Source organism: Bicyclus anynana, chromosome 14 (assembly GCF_947172395.1).
Source record: "Bicyclus anynana chromosome 14, ilBicAnyn1.1, whole genome shotgun sequence".
Classification (NCBI taxonomy): Eukaryota; Metazoa; Arthropoda; class Insecta; order Lepidoptera; family Nymphalidae; genus Bicyclus; species Bicyclus anynana.
In genome coordinates this window covers 12,000,360-12,027,793 of record NC_069096.1, presented here as the reverse complement: position 1 = coordinate 12,027,793, position 27,434 = coordinate 12,000,360, and the positions used below count along the sequence as shown (strand labels likewise).

The following is a 27,434-nucleotide window of genomic DNA, read 5'->3' as shown; positions in this document are numbered from 1 at the left end:
CTGCGTGTGTGAAGTCTGCCAATCCGCATTGGGCCAGCGTGGTGGACTATTGGCATAACCCATCTCTGAGAGGAGACTAAAGCTCAGCAGTGAGCCGAATAAGAGTTGATATTGATGAATTAGTTGCATATTCTGTAATCACAGTATAAATCAAACGTTTCAATATTTTTTTACATGCAGTGTTTTATATGCTATGTTGCTAAACAGATTTTGACGAAACTTAAAATAAAGGTACGGAGAAGAGTCCACAAGAAGTACCTAATTTAGATTAAAAATAAATACTAACAATATAGGATCAATAAAACACTTATTTCAGTTGCAAGCTTTCCTTTAATAAAAGTTTTGATTATATTAGATATCATGTATATTATTAATGTGAATATTAATGTATTAATAATAATAATTAAACATCCTGTGTTGCACTTTTATAATTTTCAGTTAATTTATTCTAGACTGAAACAATAAAAAATATTAAATTAGTATGTACATTTCATCATCATTATCATCATATAGCCGATGGACGTCCACTGCAGGACATATATGCCTTTTGTAGGGACTTCCAAACATCACGATCCTGAGCCGCTTGCAACCAGCGAATCCCTGCGACTCGCTTGATGTCGTCAGTCCACCTGGTGAGGGGTCGGCCAACACTGCGCGTTCTAGTGCGAGGTCGCCATTCCAGCACTTTGGGACTCCAACGTCCATCGGCTCTTCGAACTATGTGCCCCGCCCATTGCCACTTCAGCTTCGCAACTCGTTGAGCTATGTCGGTGACTTTGGTTATACTGCGGATTTCCTCATTTCTGATTCGATCACGCAGGATAATCCTAGCATAGCTCGTTCCATCGCCCGCTGTGTGACTCTGAGCTTTCTTATGAGGCCCATTTAGTTAGCGATCAAGTCCAAGTACCAAGGTACATTTCAGTTGCCATTAATTTATTGAAGTTAAGAAACACGCATTTTTACGTATGAAGGTATTAAAAAGTCTAAATAACGAACAACCCTAAGAATACTCGTAATCTATACATATATTATAAAGAGGAAAGGTTTGACTGTTTGCATTGAATAGGTTCCAAAACTACTGAACCGATTCGAAAAATAATGTTACTATTAGGAAGCTAAGTGTAGCTTCCAAGCTTTTTAAATTAGCCTATAAAAGTGATCCACGGGTGCTATTATAGGCTATATTTTATACCCGGGAATAGCGGGGGTGACATCACGTAGCGACTGCCAGTATTTTATATATGAATCAAGTTAACGAATATGCCAATTCAAGAAATATCAAATTTATAAATAGTACCTATATTCCTACCAAATAACAGTTTTTAACCGACTTCATTAGAATACCTACCTGATTGCACAATTCACTGGGAAGAAAATTATTATTAGAATAAATAATCATAATAATTTACTTATTCAACGTACGAGATTTAACGTGCATCACTTTTTTTGACGTGACAACGTTTTGTAATTCGATGGAGCCGGCTGCACATTCGAAAAAAGGTGACATCATGCGTCGTTCCCTCGCTCTAGGGTTGCCAACTTTTTTACAAGAAATAAAGTATATTCTGGTCAATGAAGATTATTAAACAGTATTTTAGAAAAACGAACATTTTCTTTTGAAAAATGCAACCCTTCCATCAGTATTTTTTATATGACGTTGTCACGTTCAACTATCGTCAGTAAACCGACTTTACAAACAACCGATTTTTTAATTAGTGTTGATAGACAGTTAGTAGATAGATAGTTAGATAATTATAGATCTATATAACTATTATCGAAAGACTCTGGTTGTAATTGTAAAGGTCACAGCATAAATACGGATTGGCAGACTTCACACACGTAGAGACTTAAAATATTCTCAAGTACGCAGGTTTCCTCACGATGTTTTTCCTTCACCGTTTGAGAAACATGATATTTCATTTCTTAAATTGCACATAACTGAAAAGTTGGAGGTGCATGCTCTGGACCGGATTCGAATCTACGCACTCCGAATCGAAGTCAAATTCACTGGGCTATCACGGTTCGGCTATTATTAATAATGTTTAAAGACCAACACTTACATACGTAATTTAAAAACAACTATAATTTTTCAGCTAGCCGACACGTAGAATATTTCGATCAATAAAATTATTTTCATTATTTCCATTGTAATTTCCGTAGTCAACTCTGTAATATTCTCCGCCGGGAGTTAAAAGAACTTCGTTATTACTTAAACTGTAAGAAAATTACAAAACTAGAACTATAGATTTCACTGCTTGTTAACAGATAATAATACTGGTATGATACAAAGCGGTATGAATTGTATCAGAATAATCTATACTAATATTATAAAGAGGACAACTTTGTTTGTATGTTTGTTTGTTTGATTGTAATGAATAGGCTCAAAAACTACTGGACCGATTTTAAAAATTCTTTCACTATTCGAAAGCTACATTATCCACAAGTAACATAGGCTAAATTTTATTTTGGAAATAAATAGGGTTCTGTTAGATATTTGGGTTACACAAGGTGTAAAAAATGAACCAGAAAAGTATGGTAGGGGTAGGCTAGGGGTAGGATAGGGGTAGTTGAAAGTTTACATCGAGTTTCACAAGGACGAAGTCGCGGGCGTCGGCTAGTTATTTAGATAAAGAGGTATAGTATGTGACATTGTAAGGAGTAAATCTCGTAAACTACAGAACCGATTTTGAAAATTCTTTTACCAGTAGAAAGCCACGTTATTAGTGAGTATCATTGGCTATATTTTATCTCTGTATTCATAAAGGAACCGGAACTACGCAGGTACAGCTGCGCGGCATCTGCTAGTTTATACTAATCTATACCAATATTACAAAGCTGAAGAATTTGTTTGTTTGCTTGAACGAGCTAATCTTAGGAACTACTGGTCCGATTTAAAAAATTCTTTCAGTGTAGTATAGCCTATTTATCGAGGAAGGCTATTGGCTATATAATATATATATATATATATTAAAGGATAATATATATATATATATATATATATATATATATATATTATCCTCGTATTTCCACGGGAACGGGAACTACGCGGGTGCAAGCGAGAACAACATAGACTTATCGCAAGCTTTGTCTACAACTTAATTTTATCTTTTTAATTAAATCAACCAAAAAATCAAAATCAAAACCTACGGTGTTACATTAACAAATAAATTTCTAAGTCCCCTTGCTATTTTTTGCAAAAAATGATTGTTACTATTTTATGATAGTAAATAAATATTTCACTTACTAAGTCGTAGGTATCGGTTCGACCATAACCGACATAGCGACAATGCAAATAATAAACAATACACCTCTCTGCATGGTGGCGTATTATTATAGACTTACAGAAAATAAACTATATTGCCTCTATTCTTACGAAAAAGTATACCGATAATGAGCTATTGTATTGAAATTTTATATTATGAACTAGTGGTTTCACGCGAGCTTCACCGCGTACGATTTTCGTTTAATATCAATATAATCCTTATTAAAACGCGAAAGTTTGTAGGTATGGATGTTTGAAAGTATGTTTGTTCGGATGTTTGTTACTATTTAACGCCGCTACTACTTAAGCGATTTGGCTGAAATTTGTAATGGAAATGTATTTTACTCTGGATTCATAGGCTACTTTTTATCCCGAGATTTGCGAAAACTGACGATTTTGATGATATTAATGTTTGTTACTCTATCACGCCTCGACTACTGAACCGAATTAGCTAAAGTTTGGTATTAAGATATATTATAGCATGAATTAACACATAGACTACGTTTCATCACGGAAAAATCCATGGTTCCCGAGGGATTTATGAAAAACTAAATTTCACGCAGACGAAGTCACGCGCTAGTAAATAATAAAACGTAAATAGACGATACAATCAGTTGCATGCCTGTAGTATAATAAGCACAATCTAAGCCGTGATAGATAGTGACAGTGTATACGACCTTTTGTTACGAGTTCCTCGATTACAGGTGGTATTAACATTTATTATATTTAATGTTATTGTGGAGAGGAGGTATCAGTGTTGGTATAAATAAAAGGGTACTTATTTGATGACTTGAGCTCAGTTGTTTGTTAGGCAGCGTGGACACCGTCACGCTGCCTAACAAACTGCACCTCAAACTTTTGAATGTGCATTCATGAAATTTATCACGTGTCTCAAATGCTGAAGGAAGAACAGCGTGAGGAAACCAGCATACCCGAGAATTTTCTTAATTCGCTACGTGTGAAGTCTGCGAATTAGGCCAGCATGGTGTATTATTAGCCAAAGACCTCTCATTACGAGAGACTCGTGCTCAAACCTGTAATATAATATATTTGCAGACGTATCGACTATTTATAGATATAGATATTTCTTAAAACCGTATAAGCAGAAAGGTCAAATGTTACTTTAACAAATGATAATGATAATAAGGAATCTTTTTATACGTAAATGTTAAAAATAAGTTCATAATATCTATCTACTTTAAGTAGGTATAGCATAAAGTACCTACGTAGGTCTTCTATAAAAAATAGTTTTGTTATCGCGAGAATATTCTTGGTATTTCTTGTATATCGCGTATATATTACGTTGAAAAACTATAAATAAAGTATTTAATATTACTACGTAAGAGTAAATAAACAAGGTAGGAGGTTGAACATTAATCTACATGCAAAAAGCTGTATTGTTTATTATTTGCGTCGTCTCTATGTCGGCGATGGTGGACACCATGCCATTGCCATGGTAAGTAGAATATGAGTATTTAATGTGTTTTATTCTCTGCATTGTATTGGAGCCTGGGATGCTAAGTTTGTAATTACTAAAGCGTCATATTGATCGATTATATGATCTAGAAATAATAAATGCTATAATACTTTTTCGCTTTCAGCAGTGGGGAAAAAACTGCAGACTTCAAAGATAATTTTCATTAATTCGGCTCTCTAAAACTGTCAAAAAATATCAGCAATTATATGGGGGATTATTTAATTCAAAATTAATCATCTCGAGCCACTTGCGCAGCACAAGGGTTTTATTTTGTAACTTGAAACGCGTGGACCTCTTTATTATAGATATAAGCCTTCCTGTTCAATCACTCTATTAACTAAAAATCTAATCGTAAATTAAGCCTAATTGAAATAAATGAATTTTGATTTTTTAGCATACAGACGAGACTGCGAGAAATAACTTAGTTTTATACTTCAAGTAAGTAGGTATGTTATTATATGTCTGAAGTTTACATTTGTCTTACAGCATGGACAACAACGATGTTCTATTGTCTCCAGACGGAACAAGTCATAACTGCGGAGAATACAAAGAAAATGTGATCATGGCCCTTCAAGACCGCAGCATGATGCGATTTGGTTAAATAAAAATAATATACGAGGTTCAATTTTAGTTTTTCTTGGTGTACATTACCATTCTTTTTTTTTTAATATAACTGTTGATTATTTTCACAATATTTAGCAATAGTTTCAAACAAAGTTAATTACCCCTAGCCCGCGAATTCACAGTTTTATTTCTTCTAGTATAATGTATATCTAATAGGCTGATAATTATTATTTCATTTTAAGTACGGTTTTTACTATCTACTATATTTTTTTAAATTTAAGTATCTACTTTTTTTATTGACAAATAATACATTAAGGTTCCTTAATGTATTCTGTCTGTAAATCATGTCCACGTGGAATGGTGGCAAGAATACTGGCTGCATTTCCGCGCTAGACAGCCAGGCTGATCCTTTGCGCAAGAAATTTTGTCAACAGTCGAGACAACTAGCCGCGGTGAAAAGATTCGGCGAAATTTTTTGGCACTGCGAATTTATGGCCCAAGGGTCTCCACGGCTAAAGTTACAAATATGTAACTCTCAGTCAGAAAGACATACTTGAGGCACTTACCGGTTTCAGATTTTCTGCTGTGACTCCCGGTCTTGATTCTGTCTCCCTGATATGACATGGTGCTAATGTGTCAACGTATGTAGCGTCCCACATTAGGGTCCAGCGTCATTCCATCCCGACTTATTCCTGACGGCTCGATTAGCTCAGGAATATTTATGGTAGCAAGAACCTTTTTATTTTTTAACTTGAGAGCCATACGCAAATACCGCCTACAAGCTACCGCCACTCCTTTGGCATGAAAGCCCGTGAATTCCAAATTTACTTACCTCTTTTCCACATGGACATTATCTACTATTTTATAATATCTTACCTCTGGTCCAACATGTATAGCCAAATGCATATCTTCGGCATCTTTGGAGATAAAGAAATAAGCTCGACCATCACTACCAACAGATATTTTGCGTCCCGTACACTCCACACCAAGGTTCTTACCCGTTATAATATCACAGTACAACCCCTCTGGTAAACCTGTCTGCAAAATCAATAAGAATTTAATTACTTGCATAAGAAGCAAAATCAATAAAAATTTAATTACTTAATACATAAGAAGAATTATTTTTGCAATTGAACATTGTAAAGTCAACAGCTACTGATGATGTTCCGATTTTGATTTTGTAGTAAAATGTAGGTTACGCTACGTAGAGATCTCAGTGTAGGTTGCTTGGAGTACACTAATGAAGGAAAAATTAACCTGCCCGAAGGAAGAATGCAAAATACATTACATACGACGCAGAATAAAATTCTGGGAAAGGTGGTTTAGGTTGGTGGAAAGGTTTTTTAAATAATTGTTCAGCAAGACTTCTAAAAAATGTATTTACCATACATAATTTTCTTATGTATGGAGATTTTTACAATTTACAATTTATCACTGATACTTTTTGAGTTAAAGTCAAAAAGGGGTTTTTTTATATATTTAAATCTGCAATTTTGGCTGGAAGAAAATAAAAAATTACGCCTTCCCCAGAATTTTATTCCGCGTCGATTGAGCTATCTTTTGTATTTTATATTCCAATATTTGGCATTAATTTGTCCTCGACTAGTCTAGCGGATCTCGTCAAAGATTAAAATGAAACAGTCATTCTTCACTTATAATGAACTTACACAAAGAAACAACAGCTTTGTAGGTTCACTTAACCGTATCAACGCATAACTAACATCAGTTCTTCTTAAGCAGACTAAGAAAGCATCAGTCCCCTGTAGTGAAGTGAGTCTAATTAGAAATAATCAATTTCTATATTTATCTAAGCTCGGAATCGAAGTTGAATACTTTTATGAAACAATGAACATAACACCAGATAGGTCGTCAAAGCCCGTTGAACCGATTATCTATTAGTTGTCTTTGAACTTTGAAGTGATAAGTCGACCCTAATGATTACAACCTGCCCGTAATGTGGAACTCAAGAGGCCCGAGTGAGCTATTAGAGATAGTAACTTGCTGCTCTAAGTTTAGTTGTTAATAGTTTAGTAAGTATAATCTACCTATTAGATATATGTAGGCACGTCATATTGAAATAGGAGAGCTGTTTAAGCCTCGCTCACACTCTTAATAGAATTCAAGAATGCGTCCATTATTCCAAAAGAAAGATTTAATTTTGAGAGACGAATATCTTAGCGTTCCATGGATTCACCGTGCAGGTGCCGGGCCCATCGCGTGGTAGAGAGAAAAACACCAAGCAAAGTCCAGGACTTGTGACTACTGGGTGTAGGGTTAAGGAATTGACGATCGATCAACACTCCAAATTTGGTATGATCCTATTAGAGCAGCTTTGATTCAGCTAGATACCCGTTCTAATATAGAACTAGCTACACTTCTAGAGAGGCGGCCAAGGTCGTTAAGCAAGTTATAGAGAGATTTTGCTGGTAATCCTCTCGCACCTACTTCTACGGCGTACAGACTAACTACATAGCCATTTTTAGTTAGTTCATCTGTTAGGTCATAATATTTATTCACTTCTATACTGTGGTCCTTCGGAATGTTAGTCTCCCACGGCACAGTAAGCTCTACAAGTACTTTTACGCTTAGTTTGTTTAGACAAAAGGAAAATGTCTAGTCTAGATCTCTAAATAGCGACATCCGCTGGGATTTTATAATGTTTCTCATACGTATCCATTATTAAAAAAAAAAATATCCGATGATCATAATAATTATTTTGATTTTATCTGCATATCTAATTATCTATCAGTTACTTACTTCTATTTGGAGTATTAAAGCCTGAAATAAGATGTTGTGACTAATAACCTGGATTACTAGATCTAATCGCGTCTGGGCCTTTAAAATGCCGCAGCATTTCAAAGTTGTCTTATATATTTGATATTTAAAAAAAATACGCCTTCTTGACTCCCTACAAGTTATTTTTCTTTTCGTTCCTTGTCCCATTTCTTCACTCTCCCCCTTCACAACTGAATAGGACAAATAAAAGAAATAGTCAAGCAAATTAAATACCTGCAACGTTTGATTCAAGTCGGTGACATCTCCATTAATCACGATGAAGCCCCTGCCCCCTCTACCGAAGGCAATTTGTTTGTTCCCGTTGTCCCACCAATTTTGTATGGGAGCCTTTTCAACAGCGTTCCTGAAGGCTACCATTTGGTATATCTGTCGCCAGCGATGCTCGCACACCCAGCCATTGCCACATGTATCGTCCTGTGTTATAATACGTATATATAATGGTAAACAGAAAATGCAAATGGCCCACCTGTGGAGTAAAAAACCATCGCCAAGAGACACGGCCATCTTGAAACTCTAGCAGTACTTGAGAAAGTTCGGTTAAAGAACCGTCTGAGACTATGACAGAGGACTGTTTTATTAAATTTAGTATTAAATTATTCTGTCGTTAATGAATATCGCTTAGGAGTTGATGATCTATTAGCATATGCCTCCATCGGTCGCAGGACTTTAGGTACTAGGGCATACGTCACTGTCAAGAGATCAACAGTAATTAGGCCATCAAGGAAACTTGTTAACGCAATAGCATACGCCGCACTGTGCCTGTAATTTTATTTTGCTTTTGGTGACACGGGTAGGAGGAGCTGTTTCCTCTGCAATGAGTCCTTATTGAAACCCCAAATAACAAAGTGTCTACTATTTTAAGTGTATATAGTTAATTAACTAAATTAACTTCTATTTTAAGTGTATATAGTTAATTTTTAGTTGTTATGTTATATTTTAGGTACACGATACTAAATATAAACATTTCTTTTATCATTTTTGTCTATCGGTCTGTGTATTCGTCCGGGCTAAACTCTGGAATGGCTCAACCAATTATAATGGGACTTTTACTAGAAGATGGAGGAAATTATTTAGAAACAAATAGACTAATTTTTATCCCGGAAAAATCCGTGGTTCCTGTAGGATTTGTAAAAAACCGATTTATACGCGGAATCTCGGGTGTATTCTAGTTATTAATAATCGATATTCCTGTCTTACATCATTAATACTCGGAGAAACAATGTTCTCGTTGTCGTCAGCAGGCGGTCCTTGGTTACTGTCAGTGAAGAAGTAACTGCTCATCACTCGAGGATTGCCGTATGGGTGTGCCAACATGAAGGCTATGGCTGCCTGAAAGAAACTATTTCTTAAATAAAGCTTTCACTACAGTATTTTTTTCATTGCAAGTCATTTGACCTAAGATACGCCACGAGATAACATGATAACTATATTCTTCTACCCTATCGGTACTCTTCTATCCTATCGGATCGAAACAAAGAGCTATATGTAGCCCAATGTAGCGTATAGTAGCGTAGCGATGCGTCAAGGGCTCCCATTTCGGGGCACATAAAACGACTTATGAATTCTGCGACTGCACACTATCTATCTATACTAATATTATAAAGCTGAAGAGAACTCAGGAACTACTGGTCCGATTTTAAAAACTCTTTCAGTGTTAGATAGCACCCTTGATCGAGGAAGGCTATAGGCTATATTATCACCATATTCCTGCGGGAACGGGAACGACGCGGGTGAAACCGCGCGGCGTCAGCTATTGTGTTATAAATCTATGCCTGTAAGTTTGTAAAGCCAATAGTCATGAGGAAGGTTTCACTTTACTTCCGAGGCTCCGAACAAGCGATGTGTATGCAAAACGCGACGCAGTGTGTGACATACATTTCTGGGTTTATTAGGGCATTCTGAAGTTGTTAGCGAACGTAACATGCAATATAGTAATTAAAAAATGCATCAAAGTACACTCACTTACACGCCAATTCTATTGCTTTAGGTTAGGATAGACGCGTTCGAGATGTGGTGCTGGAGGCGCATGTTAAGAATACCTTGGACAGCCAAGCGCTCAAACGTGTCTATTCTATCGCAGCTCGGAATCAAGGTTAGGCTTTCCTCCTTATGTTACCAACGCATACTGGTGTATTTCGGGCACATTATACGGCGTGGCGACTGCAGTTTGGAGAAATTAATAATAACAGGCATCACTGACGGGAAAAGACCGAGGGGCCGCTCACCAACACGATGGGCTGGCCAGCTGAAGGAGGATAAAGGGACGAAGTTCTACACTATAGCAGCGATGGCCACTAACAGAAGCCGATGGAAGGCGTGGACCCGCAGGAGGCTGGGACCTTACCAAGACCACGATCTTCAGTAATGAAGCAACGACTATAGAGAGAGAGAGGGGTTAACTCACTTTATAAGCTCTAGCTTCTTTATAAGTTAAGACATCGTCACTTCTTTGTGTATCGTGGTTATCTATGAAGACAAGTGCTGTTTCGCTCGGTGCCAAGTTCCACTGTGGGCCCCAATTTACTAGCCACTTCATGGCGTTCTGGCCGCGGAATACATTCTTTAGTTCCGAACCAACCTGCAAAAATATATTATTTGAATAGTATATACCTAGTACTTAATAACTTTGATGATTGCTATTTTAAAGAGTGAATTAAATAAGCATCATCCTGGCAATTCAGACAAATCCCTAATTATTATGTTACATTTTTACATTTAATTTACACATTATACTTAGGGAACATTAAAATTTACCAATACCAATGATATCTTATACTAAAGATGGGATACTAGCGCATCAAAACTGAGGCGGATCATCAAAAATGTGGAAAATTGACTTAGCTGCATTCATGCCTGATGGTAAACGATGATGCAGCCTATGGTGGAACGCGTTTGCCTAGAAGATGCCTATTCACTCTTGACCTGAAAATACCCATATTGTAGGTGGTGGTAAAAACTGAAGCTGGGAGAGTTAATTAAATTTAGTCTCTTCTACAATGTCGAGTTGTGTGTTTAGAAAGTGTAAAAATTATAAAGATAAATATATGATGGAAGTCTGAGAAGTAACTAGATTTATAAAATGCCAATTATTTGTATTGAAGCCAGCGTACTCGGGGGCGTGGCCTAAACAAACACGTCATATATAGTGTAATAATACTTATCACACTGATAAACTCTTCACGCAATTAGCTGTTTAATAATATAAAAAAAGAAATATGTGACCCTTACTTTAGAGTTGAATATTATTTATTCCTTTTGTCACAGAATAAAATACAATGTCAGTAAACAAAACAAGACTGCTAGTACGTGCGTGGAAACGCTTGCGAAGTTCCGCACACCCGGGTGTACACGGGCCACGCCCCATTGCTAAAAGCGTCAGCTTCTAGCGTTGTCTGTTCTGTGATGGAATTAAAGACAAATTTGTGCATGTGTGCGCTCAGTGGAGTCGCTAAATTCGGACCACTTTTTGCGGTGATTTTGTAGGGACGTAACCTATCTATAGTATAAAATTATCATTGACTAATAATGGTAAGTATGTATTTGAAGCGATTAAAGGTAGAAGTTTATTTGAGCTTGGTTTAAGGTAACTTTTGTTTCTACCTACCAAATTTCGTTTCAACAAAAGTTTCATAAACCAACTTTATACGTACTTGAAAGAACATCGTCTGTATAAACTTTCCTTCATATGAACTTTAAAAGCCACATACAGCTTTGCTTCATAAGCGCTTTATAGTTTATTTACGTATCCCACTTCCTTCTAAAACACTGCTACTTGGAAACCTCGTTTAAAATTTAATACCAATTTCACTCTTGTTTTGCTTTTGTTTAAAAATTTATTGAGGAGTTAATTTCCGACTTATTTTAACCGAATTAAAAAAGGGGGGTTTATCATAACGTCGGAATATTTTTATTTTTATGTATGTTCACCGATTACTCGAAGACACCTGAACCGATTTGTAAAATTATTTTTTTCATTTTGAGGGTTTGTTTTCCAATTGGTCCTATAGTAATCTGATGATGGGATCCTGGAGAAATCGAGGGGAACTTTCGAATATCATAGGGATAACTCAGCAATTTACAGCAGCTACCTTGTATTTGGGCTTGATGAATTTGTATTGATAAGAATTTTACATCTACATAATATGTTGTGACTGTCATTAGGGGTCTGGTGATGGGGACGAGGGACAATTAAGGGAACTCCTCAACGGTTTACAGAAGCTACCTTATGTTTGGGCTTGATTAATTTGTATTAATGAGGACTTTACATCTAGATGTGTTGTGACTGACATTAGGGTCTGGTGATGGAGACGAGGGACCGTTCAGGGAAGTCGTCAACAGTTTACAAAAGCTACCTTATGTTTGGGCTTGATTAATTTGTATTCATGAGAACTTTAAATCATAAAGATTTAGGATTCAAGCCGTTTAAATCATAAAGATTTAGGATTTTCAGACAGTTCTTTCAGAAACGGCTTCAATTAACACAGCACTACGTTGGTAACGCCTTCAAACTGATCGCACTGAGCAAACTGAGAAGGTAGTACATACGATGTTAGTTTTCGCTTTTTAGTTTAGTAAAAACATTTTCAAAATTTTGAAGTCAAAAGCCTCAATAGCTCAATGGTAAGAGCGGTTGGATTCATCACCGAAGGGTGGTGGTTCGATCCCCGCCCCGTTGGTCTAATGTCGTACCCACTCCTAGCACAGTCTTTCCCGACTATTTAGAGGGGAATGGGAATATTGGTCATATTATAAAAAAGATATGGCAAATATTCTTTTCAAAAAAAAAAATAAAAAAAATTAAAAAATAAGTCGGTTGTATTTTTTTATTAAATTTTTTTTAGAGTTAAATACTTCGATCACACGACTGTAAGTTTGTATTTATGTCTGTCTGGCAAGAGCATAGATTAACTTAAGCGATTAAGTTCTATAATATTTCTTAGATGAGATTGAAGGTTTTCTGAGGAAATGACACCTCGTTGCTGTATAAGAAAAACTACCATTATTCGAGTTTAAAAGGTAGTACCACCAGTAGCACCGCCATCAAACTGATCAGTAGGTAATATGATAATGATAATGAAAAAAAAACATACGCGTCGATCTAAAAAGGTCCTTTTTTTAAAATCGGTTAAAAACTAGAACCTCGAAAGAACACAAAATCTATACGCAGTTGATTAATAGATTGTAAGTACTTCTACTCATGTTTACGGACAAATAAAACCTTAATTTAGAAATAAATATTTCCATTTTAACAAAAGGTTTTTTATTGCATAATCATCTTATCTTAATTTGATTAAGATTTATTAACCTGCCAACAACAAAACGGAATTTTCTCGCGACTTGCTAAATTGATAAAACATGATTCGCGCATTAAAAAGCGCCTTATCACTTACTAAATCTTTACAATACACTTCTTGTTGGTAAAGTTATAAACGTGTTTACAGAAAATACAAGTTAACGACACTTAGTACGACTTTTTACTATTTTCGAAAACGAATTTCGACCGTCAGAAGCAATGGCACCAAACTCGATGTGGAAAGATGAAACAAACAAGTCTATACTAATATTATAAAGCTGAAGAGATTGTTTGTTTGCTTGAACGCTAATCTTAGGTCCGATTTGAAAAAAAAATCAGTGTTAGATAGCCCATTTATCGAGGAAGGCTATATGCTATTACTATCCCCGTATTCTTACGGGAACATGAACCACGCTGGTGAAACCGCGCTACGACAGCTATTTATCAATAAAGGTAGAAGACGTTTTTTGTTAAATGTTAATCAAAAGATATTAACTATGTATTTTATCTTATTTCTCTAAGCTATTATTTATTTCATTAGGAAATCAAAATTATTATTAATTTAGGAACAAGTTAATAAAAATAACTTGAGTGTAAAATGACTAGCGATTTATCCTCATTTTTCCACCCAGCACTGATCAAATAATTATTACTGACTATGGGCCTTATTAGAAGGCTCAAAATCACTCAGCGGGCGATGGAGTGAGCTATCCTTGGAGTTTCTGTGCGTGATCGAATCAGGAATGAGGAGATCCGCAGATGAACCAAAGTCACTGACATAGCTCAGCGAGTCGCGAAGTTAAAGTGGCAATGGGCAGGCCACATACTTCCAAGAGTCGATGGACGTTGGGGTCCCAAGATGCTGGAATGGCGACCCCGCACCGGAAAGCGCAATGTTGGTCGACCCCCCATTAGGTGGACCAAGGATATCAAGCGGGTTGCAGGGAGCTGGATGCTGGCGGCTCGAGACCGTTGTGCTTGGAGTTCAATGCAAGAGGCCTATGTCCAGCAGTGGACGTCTATCGGCTGATACGGTCAAGTAAAGGTAACTGATCAAATATGTTGAAATAAGCCATCAAACTTTTCGTGTTTGTTCACTCATGCTAGTGGTAGATAAAGGAAACACCAGCGGTAATAAGAAGGAACAGGAAGCATCATAGCTTTATGAAATTTTAACAATGGATGAGTTTACTTTGTGGATGCTTTCCACAAAGTGTAAAAGTGTGATAAAGATATAAAAATTAAATATGAATAACGACTAGAGATGTTACTAAAAGTTGCATTTACGGCGACATACCAAGATACTCGTAGTAAAGGCTTGTTCGGACTACTTTATGACGGCCTCCGTGGCGCAGTGGTATGCGGGATTACAAAAGTGGATTTACAAAACGGAGGTCCTGGGTTCGATCCCCGGCTGGGCAGATTGAGATTTTCTTAATTGGTCCAGGTCTGGCTGGCGGGAGGCTTCGGCTGTGGCTAGTTACCACCCTACCGGCAAAGACAGTACCGTCAAACGATTTAGCGTTCCGGTACGATGCCGCGTAGAAACCGAAAGGGATGTGGATTTTCATCCTCCTCCTAACAAGTTAGCCCGCTTCCATCTTAGACTACATCATCACTTACCATCAGGTGAGATTGTAGTCAAGGGCTAACTTGTAAAGAATAAAAAAAAGAAACTTTTACTGTTAGTGGAGTAGCGTAAAATTTTGCTGCTAAACGTGTCTAAACACTAAAAATTTAGTCGAGTCAAGGTAACTCATGAGTCACGGTAACTTAGCAGCCCGTGTTCTCTACCTAATACTTTGAAATGTTTTAGCTATAGTAATCATTTCAACTTTAACACATTAAAAGTGTATTGAAATGTAAGAAAACACACATGTGGTTATTATGGTGATAAGTCATCATTATCAACCCATATTCGGCTCACTGCTGAGCTCGAGTCTCCTCTCAGAATGAGAGGGGTTAGGTTAATAATCCACCACGCTGGCCCAATGCGGAGTGGCAGACTTGACACACGCAGATAATAATTAAATAAATTCTCTGGTATGCAGGTTTCCGTTTGAGACACGTGTTATTTAATTTCTTACAATGCACACAACTGAAAAGTTGGAGGTGCATGCCCCGGACCGGATTCGAACCCACATCCTCCGGAATCGGAGGCAGAGGTCATATCCACTGAGCCATCACGGCTCTTGGTGGCTCTATCATGGTGAGAAGTAATATCGGAAAACTGGGCCATTTGAGCCTAGCACATCAAATAAATCAAATCCGGACCCAGAAGTATTTTAAAAATGATCGGTCTCAAAAATTACGTGGGTTAGAAACGAACCTTTTAAAGTATTTTTGTTTCTGGATGTCACTGAGGCAGTCAGGTAAATAAAGAAATAATATTCGTTCCTCGTTATCAACCAATATTCGGCTCACTGCTGAGCTAGAATCTTCTCTCAGAATGAGAGGGGTTAGGCCAATAGTCCACCACGCTGGCCCAATGCGGATTGGCAGACTTCACACACGCAGAGAATTAAGAAAATGCAGGTTTTCCTCACGATGTTTTCCTTCACCGTTTGAGACACGTAATATTTAATTTCTTAAAATGCACACAACTGAAAAGTCGGAGGAGCATGTCCCGGACCGGATTCGAATCCACACGCTCCGGAATTGGAGGCAGAGGTCGTAACCACTGGGCTATCACGACTCTCAAAGAAGAAATAAAGATCAAGAAATAATATACTTACTCTAAATTCAGTGACGTCTCCCAGAGGCGTGTACTCCTCGGAACGGATAGGCTCATTGCCGTAATAAATCACCTCTTGGTAAATGTAAGGCCTCGCGTCGGCGGCAAATCCGAATGCGGGGTTGAGATTGTAGAGCCTTTTGTAAATCTCCCTGAGATCATTCGGCCACATGTGTTTGGCTGCATCCACTCTGAAATATCAAACTATATAAAGTAGAACGCGACTTCGTCCGCGTGGAATTTAGTTTTTCACAAATCCCTCGGGAAACATGGATTTTTCCGGGATAAAAAGTAGTCTATGTGTTAACCCAGGCTGTAATATATCTTAATACCAAATTTCAGCTAATTCTGTTTAGTAGTTGAGGCGTGAAAGAGTAACAAACATTCATATCATCAAAATCATCAGTTTTCGCAAATTTCGGGAAACCATGAATTTTTCGGGATAAAAAGTAGCCTATGTGTTAATCCAGAGTAAAATCTATTTCCATTTTAAATTTCAGCTAAATCACTTCAGTAGTAGCGGTGTTATAGAGTAACAAACATCCAAACATACATCCAAACATCCATACAAACTTTCGCATTTATAATATTAAATAGGAAGGATTTATTTTGAATTTTGATGATCTATCTGGTGATCAATTTAGGATTTCATATTTTTTAAATTAGTTGATCTGATAAACATTCCTCTTCTTACTTTAGTTTCCGCCATGGCTACCGGCAAAAACGTGCTAAGCGATTTAGCGTTCCGATATGATGCATGCCTGGAAAGCGTCAAAGACCACGAACAAATGGATTTTTTTAATTTATTTTCCCTATAAGTAAGTTATTACATCGCAAATAAATCAGAAATTAGCGTGAACCAATAAACAATTCTTTAGATACTATTCTATACTTAATATAATAAAGCTGAAGAGTTTGTTTGATTGTTTGGTTAAACACGCTAATCTTAGGAACTACTGGTCCGATTTGAAAAATATTTCAGTGTTAGATAGCCTATTTATCGACAAAGGCTATAGGCTATATTATCCTCGTATGACTACGGGAACGGGAACCACGCGGGTGAAACCGCGCAGCGTCAGCTAGTAGTTTATAATTTCTACTACTGTTGTACCTACTTTTAAGGCAAGTGCTTTAAAATACGTATGGCGTATAATCTGGTAAAGTTATTTAAATTAATTAATTAAAAGGTACCTGAATCCGGCGACCCCAAGCTTAATGAGCTTATTGAAATACCGTACTATTTTGTTTCGCACGTACTCTTCGGTTTGGTTTAAATCCTTTAATCCGAGCAGTTGACAGTTTCGGACCTGAAATGTTTTCCATAGAAAGTTGTAGATAAATAGGAAAAGGAAAAATTCTCACACAGGAAAGTCCTCTCGTTACTTCTGACTTCCTACTGGCGCCTTATTAGACTATGCGACTGTGGGTCATAAGGTTCGAGTCCAAGGTCGGATTCAATAACAGCCCCTGTAGCCAAATAGCACGTCTTTCTACGATCGCAAACGCTTCGAAAACTAGAAAAATGTATGGAGCTCTGGAGCTCTGGAGAGAACCCTGGACCTCGTGAATTTTTATAGCGCTTGACTGTAATCACTCCTGATGGTAGGTATATTCTGTATTCACTTGACCTAAATATATTTATCACTAGCGAACTCCCGCGACTTCGTCCGCGTGGAATTCAGTTTTTCACAAATCCCGCCTATGTGTTAATCCAGAGTAAAATCTATTTCCATTCCAAATTTCAGCCAAATCGCTTTGGTGGCTGCACCGTAAAAGAGGAACAAACATAATTACACACTTACACACAAACTTTCGCCTTTATAATATTAGCGTGATTAGTGTGATATAACCCTAGAGTTATGGAAAATACTCCCGAGCATCCTGTATATAGAATATAGATTATTATTATAACCTACCTCAGTAGCGTTGTTGTAATTACTAATGATGCAATAGGGGTGGTGAAAGTGGGAGGCGTTGTAAGGCACGCCAGGGTAGTCATATTTATCAAAGTTAGCAGTGCTGCCACCAGTGCCTTTGTTATTAGCTTGGGAACCTGTCATGTGGTTAACCACTACGTCTGCGTAAATCCTGTAAAAATAATGAATACACTTAGAGTAAGTACTAAAAAGCGAAAAATAACATAGTATCATGTCCTTTCTATTGATCGGTTTGAAGGCGGTGCGATGCCAATTAGGCTTTTATAGTTTACTAGCTGACGCTGCGCGGTTTCACCCGCGAGGTTCCCGTTTCCGTACGAATACGGGGACAATATATAACTTATAGCCTTCCCCGATAAATGGGCTATCAAACACTGCAAGTATTTTTTAAATCGGACCATTAGTTCCTGAGATTAGCGCATTCAAACAAACATACTCTTCAGCTTTATAATATTAGTATAGATTTTGTATTCTGGCACCGCCTTTAAAACCATCAATAGAATGGACATAGGTACGATTTAATTTTTCGCTTTTTGAAGTAATGCATATTTGTCGGTTACATTTTTTCGTTAAAAAGACTTCTATTTTTTTATTATTATTTTATTAAAAGTTTTCTATTTTTAGTGTGTCCTGGTGTACTAACCGGAAACGCCACTGTATGGCCAATTTCGTTCACTTATTTAAAAAATTTTGATTTTATCACAAAATTACTATACCATCATTTTCATGAAAAACAAGAACTTCTTTTTAAAAGAAAAAATATTTGTTAATAAATGACGAAGTTATGTGGTAACAAACATTAAAAAAGCATACGCTTCGAATGTCTTCGATAACCGCGATAACCTCCTTATTTTGAAGTCGGTTAATAAAGAGGTAAAATTTGATTGTTAGTTTCGATTAGTCTCTGCAACTATTGAACCGATTTAAAAAAATCTTTCACTAATGGAATGCTACATGATCAGTAACATTGGTTAAATATAGTGCCCGTATTGTCACGGGAACAGGAACTATGCGGATGAGACCACGGTGCGTCTGCTAGTAGTAAATGTCATCATCATCATACTCCTACTTAAGTTTTCTAATGGAACACTCAGGGGAATCTACCAATCCGCATTGGGGCAGCGTGGTGGACTAAGGCCTAACCCCTCTCACTCTGAGAGGAGACTCGAGCTCAGCAGGGAGCCGAATATGGGTTGATAATGATGATGAAAATGGGAAAGGTTTTCTCTTACTAGAGAGAGGATTTGGCTCATAAACCCACTACGCGCGTCAATTGCAGATTAATCTTTGACACTATATCAATCACAATCAAAGACAATAGATCATATCCTGTTTTGTCCTGAATTTCTTTGTGCTGCACGGATACGATTCATGTAAAGCACAATGAATTAAATGTAGTCAAAAAATGTATGTAGTTCAACACAAAAAAAATTCAGCAGAATTTTCAAATACGCAAGCTTACAGGAAACTTTTTTTATAGAATTAATGATTAAGTTATAAATTATGAAAAGGCTTGGTGTTTAACTGCACTATTGTGTACTTAGTTCTAGATAAGTTTATAAAATGGTGGTAAACAAAAAAAGTGAACCTTGTAACTTTAATTTATATTAAATCATGACGTAACTTGACGTTTCAAAAGTGCTTGTAAACTAAAAAAGCTTAATTGAAATAAAGGAATTTTAATAAAATTAATTATTACTAAGCAAGTTTTAGCTGCGTAGAAATAACGTGCATTTAAGATCTCGACTCATTATCCCTATATTAAAATACCTTGATAAAATCATCCTACGTACCTACGTACTGATAAAATTTGGATTATCTACCTATCAAAAATATGCAATACCAGAATTACATATAAATAGTAGGGGAGCCCAAGTTGTTTAATGGGGATTGACTTGAGCGTCGCAAGGACCTAGATTTGATAGATTAGATGGAGTAAAAATACAGTTATATGTGAAACGTTTTCGCCCTCAATGGTGTGGGGAAAGCGTTTTTTTTATTAAATTTTTATTATACGGCTCGCGAATATCGGCACATTATATACATTTACGTATTTTGGCATTATTGCCAAGAAAAATCAACCAACATCTTGGTTCGTCAAAATTTTTTTGGTTACCTATGCTAAGTGCACCCCTATATTTAGGGTTAACACTCTAAGGAGGTACTCAACAATATGCATGGTATCTTCCAATATGGTAATTTTCCGCGTTTGAGTAAATCCCACAATCCACTCTTAGGCTCTTACTCACTTCAAATAATGCAGCAAACATTCTACTGATTCAATTAGCCATTGTAAATTGTTATCGACCCCGCAACAATAAATACCGATAACTGTACACTAATCCATTCCATATTTGGATAAATTCTTAAGTATCTACTCAATATACCTATTATATCATTGGATTACTAATTATTTAATCATCGATTATGTACTTATATCAACGAAGATAATTTTAATAAAATTATGAGTTCTGGTAGCTTCTCTTCAAAGTTACAATTACTTTTTGTTGTGATTTAGGTTCATGACTACAATCACGCTTGTTGGCATGTCTTGCATCCTAGTTGAAAGATAGTTACCTACAGGGCCGGCCCGCCCATACGGCGAACGGAGCAGTCGCTCCAGGCGCCAAATCCTAGAGGGCGCCTAAATGGTAAAGAACGTTGGTCACTCCAGAGTATGGTCAAGATCTTCACGCTCCATACTTACTTCGCTCTCACAATGATATATTTAATAGGTACTTATACATTATTAGGAGCAAACACCGTAATTGAATCTCGCTCCATTCTAAAATTTACTTCGGGCCGGCGCTGGGTACCTACTTACATTTTGTTATAGAAAACTAAAGCTGGAACGGCAGAGTCGGCAGATTATAAGAGAAGGTTCAGTCCCTCATTACAGTAAAAAATAAATAAAATTTCAGCCGAAGCTCGGTCACCCAGAAAACCTGGGTGTTTATTTACCTAATTTACAACTAGCACACACTCGTGATTTTGCCCGCGTGATTCTTTTTCTATAAATGTCGAATAGCCGTGCATTGTTTTATTATATCTCCAAAGAAGCGATTACGAAAACTCCCAGGCGGCTTGACCTTTCTCGGACACTTCCAATTATCGTCATATTTCTACCAATTTAAACAAATTGTAGATTTAAAGTTGCCTCATTAGTCAGGAAATTAGTGAAAACCGCATTTAAATCGGTTTTGTAGGTCTGTCTATCAGACAGACTAAGCAAAGGACTTTGTTATATATAATATTGGATATGTAGGTAATGATGAGTGTTTTCACTTTTTATTTTACTTTGTGATTTTGAGATCGGTTAATTTTTTTTGTAAAAAATATTTTAATTTTCTGTTTTTAGTGTGTCCTAGCATGGTGAACGATAGCGCCGCGCCACAGTAAGCGAAATTTCGTTTTTTTTCATTTTAACACAAAATTACTAAACCGATGAAAATTAAATTTGATTTTCATGAAAATTAAATGGGACCAATCTGGAACAATCGGTTAAGAAATGACGAAGTTATGAGGTAACAAACGTTTAAAAAAAACATACGCGTAGAATTTAGAACCTCCTCCTTTTTTGAAATCAGTTAAAAAGTGCCTCTGTAATAACGACGTTCGTAGCTCGATCTCCCGTGGTCCTTATTCTAATGAGCTTCTTGGACCCCAAAGCTCTTTACCGGTCAAGTAGGCACCTTATAATGGTGTCGGAGAAAACCTCAAGTGTTGTTCTTCCGATTTTTCTGAATAGGCAGGTAAGACACTTCAGTGGGGGACTTATAGCTGCTTTTCCATGAAATAATATTAGGGGATGATTTGCGATTCTTTAATGGTAGGTAGGACTCACTTAAGAAATACCTACCTACTATTGTAGGAGTTTTCGTTTAAGGTTCGCTGCTCAGGAGTTCAAGTGAAAGTCACGATTGTTTAATCGGAATGTAATAATTTTATTGAATCAATCTTAGTCTAAATATCTACATTTTTTGCTTCACAAATTATGAGACGCGCGCGAGTTATATCGGTATTGCCGCGCAACCATCGATGTACACAGACATGCAAATGGTTTACACACACATCTGCGGCAATACGCGCGGAGCGCCTCCCGCGGTCTCGGCACAGCCGTCGCCCGTCCCCGCAGTCACAGTCGGCGCGCGGCATCGAGTGGACGTTCAGTGCAGTGCAGATAGTGTGTTTCAAGAACATTCCACGAGCCACGAAGTCACGAAGATATAATATATTCGAGCCATCAACCATGCTATATATTTGAGCCATTAACCATGCTATATATTTGAGCCATCAACCATGCTATCGTGTAGACCCATCAACATGCATACGTAACCATATAAGGCTCAGATACATTCCAGTGCATAGTGTATTTTCTGACAATGCAGGTACGTAACAATAACTATTATTACGTGTTTGCACGTCTTGCGTTTTATTTCTCTCTTGTTGATAATAAAGTGCTTTCCTTTTTCCTTTCCTGTGTTCCTGTTTCCTTCTGTAATCGACGGGCAGGCGGACGGCGCCGTGACGTGATAGAACGAGTTTCACGCGGTCGTAAGTATGTAGGTAGGTAAGGTAAGTATAGGTGAGTATTACTAGCACCTATACTATTACATAATATTCTCTTATTTACTTATTACTAGTGATGCGCCGACTAGTCGCCGACTAGTCGGTAAAGCCGATTAGTCGGCAAAAAGCGCCGATTAGTCGGCTTATTATTTTGTATTAATTTCCCAATAGTATTATGTATTGAGTAAGAAAACAAATCTTTACTAAAAATTTTCTTTTTGTCATGAGTAAATTTTAAACCAATGTTATAAAATAACAAATATAAAACATGAGTGATGAATATAATATTAATTTTACATCTGCAGAGTTATTGATTGATATTGCCAAATTAAGGTTTCTTACACATTTTCTACGCTGTAGTGAGAAGACAAATTTTGTTGAGCACGGCAGTAAATTTATTACCTCTCGTACACTCAAGTTACTCGCCATTACGCGCAAACGAAAATTAAGAAAAACACATCGACACACTCGCAAGCGACTCGCGGCATTTTTGCAACCGACTAATCGGCTAGTCGGCTAATCGGCAAAAGTCATAGTCGGCGCATCTCTACTTATTACTAGTATTTAAAGAAACAATTTTTGTAAATGTTACATCGACTATAAAAATCTTTTAATTTTCAACTAATTTTATGATATCGTAGTCATCACGTCAAGTTTTGTTTACCGTTTTCACTAAGACAGAACCGGAACACATTTTCACTAAGGAAATCGGTGATTTTCACGGATAAAAATCAACATTTCACAGCAAAAGCAATTTATTATTATTAGTGTTATTGAAGTGAAACTTCTTTAGGCGCATGAGGGTAAAATTTTACAGATGTAACGTCACGCCGGTATGCAACGGAAGTGTCGAAAAAGAGAGAGAGCGCGATCGAGACCGATTGAGAGAGAGTAAATAGGGCGAACGTAGCATGAAGCAACTAGCCGTGGAGTGAGAGTAGGGAGCAAGCAAGTGAGAAAGATTGAGAGAAAAAGTGAGACAGAGCGAACGTCGTATCACGCACAGTACTATGTAGTGAGAGGTGGGAGAGAGCTATAGTGAGAAAGATTGAACGAGAGAGAGAAATCGCGCAATGTAAATATTAAAGAATTAAATTGAAAAAATTAAATTTATAATTTACATTAATTTTCAACACTTTTTATATTTTAATGACAATTAAATTCCTAACCTATCCTCCTTTTCCCCTTCCTCTTAGTCTCGGAAATCTAAAGTTTTAGATTTGTATAAATATAAACAAGATTTATAAATTAGTTCGCCAAAGAAGTTTCACTTCTGACATGTGTACTTTGTACGCACGCATTTCTTTATTTTCGTCATAAACAATTCTTTTTTCTCTTGTCTTTTGTTCGACTTGTCTTCATTGAGTGTTTGTCTTGTCACAGTTTAAATAGATAAGAAAGAATCAAATGTTATATTTCTATTCTTACCTTACACCAACCTTATTACATCTCCGTGTCATGTTTCTGAATTCCGCCCGACTGCCCGACCGTGTTGTCAGTTTGTATGACATGACCTGGTAGCGTTCGTACCATGTTCTTTGTCCATTCAAGTTAATTATCAAGTTTTCTGATGGCGGAGATATCTGGAAGTCAACATTATTTTATCTATAGATCATCATTATCAACCCATATTCGGCTCACTGCTGAGTTCAAGTCTCCTCTCAGAATGAGAGGGGTTAGGCCAATAGTCCACCACGCTGGCCCAATGCGGATTGGCAGACTTCACATACGCAGATAATCAAGAAAATTCTCTGGTATGCAGGTTTCCTTACAATGTTTTCCTTCACCGTTTGAGACACGTGATATTTAATTTCTTAAAAAGCACACAACTGAAAAGTTGGAGGTACATGCCCCGGACTGAACTTGAACCCACACCCTCCAGAATCGGAGGCAGAGGTCATATCCAGTGGGTTATCACGGCTCTTTATCTATAGGTATTTGGTGATATTTAATTCCTTAAATTAAACAGCACATAACTGAAAAGTTGGGATGCCCCGGACCGGATTCGAACCCACACCCTCCGGAATCAGAGGCAGAGGTCATATCCACTGGGTTATCACGGTTCTCTTTCCACCAGCAAAAAGCTATTGAGTGTTATAATTAAGTGAAGGAAAAAACATCTTGAGAAAACCTGCATACCAGAGAATTTCTTAACTCTCTGCGTGTGAGATGAAGAACTCTCTGCAAATCCGCATTGGGCCAGCGTTATGGACTGTTGGTGTAATCCCTCTCATTCTGAGACCACCAGCCAGACCTGGACAAATTAAGAAAATCTCAATCTGCCCAGCCGGGGATCGAACCCAGGAGCTCCGTTTTGTAAATCCACCGCGCATACTTCTGCGCCACGGAGGCCGTCAAAAGATTGGCTTAGTATGGACATGTAATGCGGAGGGATGAAAGTCAAACCCGAAGAATGTTGAAATTGCTAGTGGAAGGACACAAGAGGAAAGGAAGATCAAAGAAGAGATGGGTGGAGTGTGTGAAAGAGGACATGTATGTAAAAGGAGTGGCTGAAAGGCTACCCGCCTTCTGTCTATAACACGGTCACATTTTCTATGTCGTTCTTGTTGTTTTTCTCCTTATCCTTTATAATATTATCAAGTAAGTTACTAATCATTTTCCACTTTTTGTCAGATTCCAGTATTTTAGATACTAAACTTCCTATACGTAGTTAAATAGGTACCTGCACTCCACCAAATCCTTTAGGTGCGAGGAACCTCTCGCATTCATCGGCGATGTCTGTCCACTTCCACTCGAACAGGTGGACTATAGTCGTTCTGTTCGGTAACATGTTCCTGTCACCCATGACTAGACCAAAGTGAAAAAGTAACAAGTAGAGATTCATTTCTGTAAGCAAAGTTGAGTTGAATATATGAATAATCTGAACTATTAGTTAATATTATAAAGACGTGTATAAACAAACAAATAGAATATCAAACCTTAGGTGGGTACCTAAGGTTTGATTGTATTGTGTTTTTGTTATAAAATACTCTTAAACTAAAGCTACATTATGATATCAGTGACATTTGTCTACTACGAAATATTATGTCGATGGTCGTATGTTAAGCCTTCTGGACTCTTAAGGTCTTTTTTCAATTTCTTTTATGTTAAACACTTGTTTGTTGAATATTATTCTTCTTCTATTAAACTTCATATTGATTAGTTAAAAGTAGGCATTACTCGTGCGAGGTAACATGACACCTGCCTCGAAACTCGATCTTCAGCAGAAACCAAAACCTACCTAAAACCGAAGCCGAAACGGTGCAACAAAGATTTTATTTAATTAATAAAAACAATTGGGATTTTGTCGCTCCAATAAGTGGAAATATTTATTAGTGGTCAAAAATAATTTTACGTTGCTGTAGCTCCAAGCTAGGACTATATATCGCGGAAGCGATGGCACTAGTGACCAATCAGACTATGTGGGCCTAAACATCATATAAAAAAAGCAAGAACAACACTCCGATAATACTCGTAATCCTTCGTTTATTTGAGTAAGTAAATATCGTGGGTGTCTTTGTATTTACACGCAATAACTCAATTTTGCAATTTTGGCTAGTTATGAATATTATTTATACGGGTGCATACCACAATAAAACGACGAGATTTTTAATGTCGATACTTCGACCCAGTTGCATGGATACCCGTTTAAATAATATTCAAATGAACAACCACGAAATAAGCTTAAAATCATTGACTAGTTATTGCACTATTGTATGTAAGGTAATTTTTTAGTACGAAAGAAACTAAGCTTTGATAGTTAAATTTAATAGTACCTACTTCTTTTGAATTTTGGAAAAAATCAACCGATTTGTGTTCGATTGGCAACGATTGACGCGGTTTATTAAAGTATAAGTAGGTACTAGAAACTAATATTAATTAGTATACTACAGTGAAACTCGCCGAAACTGAGAGTTCGAGCTGACACTAATAAATCGAAACTTTTTTGCACTCAGTACCATAAACAAATGTCAATCGAGCCAGACGTCAAGTTAATCCGCACGAGCTATACCTACTTTATGTACCTAGGTAAGTACCTTATTTGCAATGAAGATTTTTTCTAATCTGATTTCGTTTTATTCGATTCCCCAAAGCAGTACAACCCTAACTAAAATAAATAAAAGATAAAAATAACAAAAATTAATCTACTTACCCGCTTGCAATATCTATTTAATTTAATGTAAAATTAGTAAATTAACTAATTGTAACAAACAAAGGAATAAATTCAGTAATAAATAATAGTGTTCAACCTCAATAGGTCATCAGAACAGTCAACAGATAACGAAGAACATCAATAATTTTAATTATTACCCGAATACGTCATTGTGGATCTGCTTATATAGCATCGCTTATAATAGCCAATAGGCAGAATATCTTTGTCTTATTTCAATGTATGAATCATGAATACTTACCTATATATTATATGAACGGGACAAAGCGTTTAATCAGGGTCGTCTGAACGAAGAGTTCCTTTGGCTTTGGTTAGATTAGTACCTGGGACAATGGACCTGGGCTACCAATATGAAATTCTATTAATATACTTAAAGGCACAAAGGGGCCAGGCCCACCCTATAAATAATCCTAGATACGCAAATGAAGGTAGCAGTGGCGTGCGCTTCATAGATGTAAAAATGCACTGCCTACCCTAAAATGTGTTTACGAACCAGAATTAGCGAAGGGATTTTGCGGAAAAATGTATGGGAATGACAGATATTGATCACGTGACCTGTCGATAGCAAATGTGTTAGCGATCGTAGAAAGAGAATCGAGGTGCCACAGGGGCAGGATCGTGAAGTCCC

The 27,434-nt window shown here is 37.0% G+C and overlaps 1 protein-coding gene across 1 annotated transcript; it reads right to left on the bottom strand.

Moving 5' to 3' along the window:
- Nucleotides 1-313: 313 nt before the first annotated feature.
- Nucleotides 314-26,945, bottom strand: LOC112048879 (alpha-amylase). The gene is made up of 11 exons (XM_052885518.1): nt 26,789-26,945; nt 25,319-25,482; nt 24,064-24,218; nt 18,046-18,217; nt 17,321-17,436; nt 16,131-16,320; nt 10,507-10,680; nt 9,300-9,431; nt 8,316-8,516; nt 6,183-6,344; nt 314-453 (listed from the first exon to the last, which is right to left on the bottom strand). Exons 2-11 carry the CDS (start codon nt 25,478-25,480, stop codon nt 439-441), a joined length of 1,479 nt encoding a protein of 492 aa, XP_052741478.1. The 5' UTR covers nt 25,481-25,482; nt 26,789-26,945; the 3' UTR covers nt 314-438.
- Nucleotides 26,946-27,434: the final 489 nt, after the last annotated feature.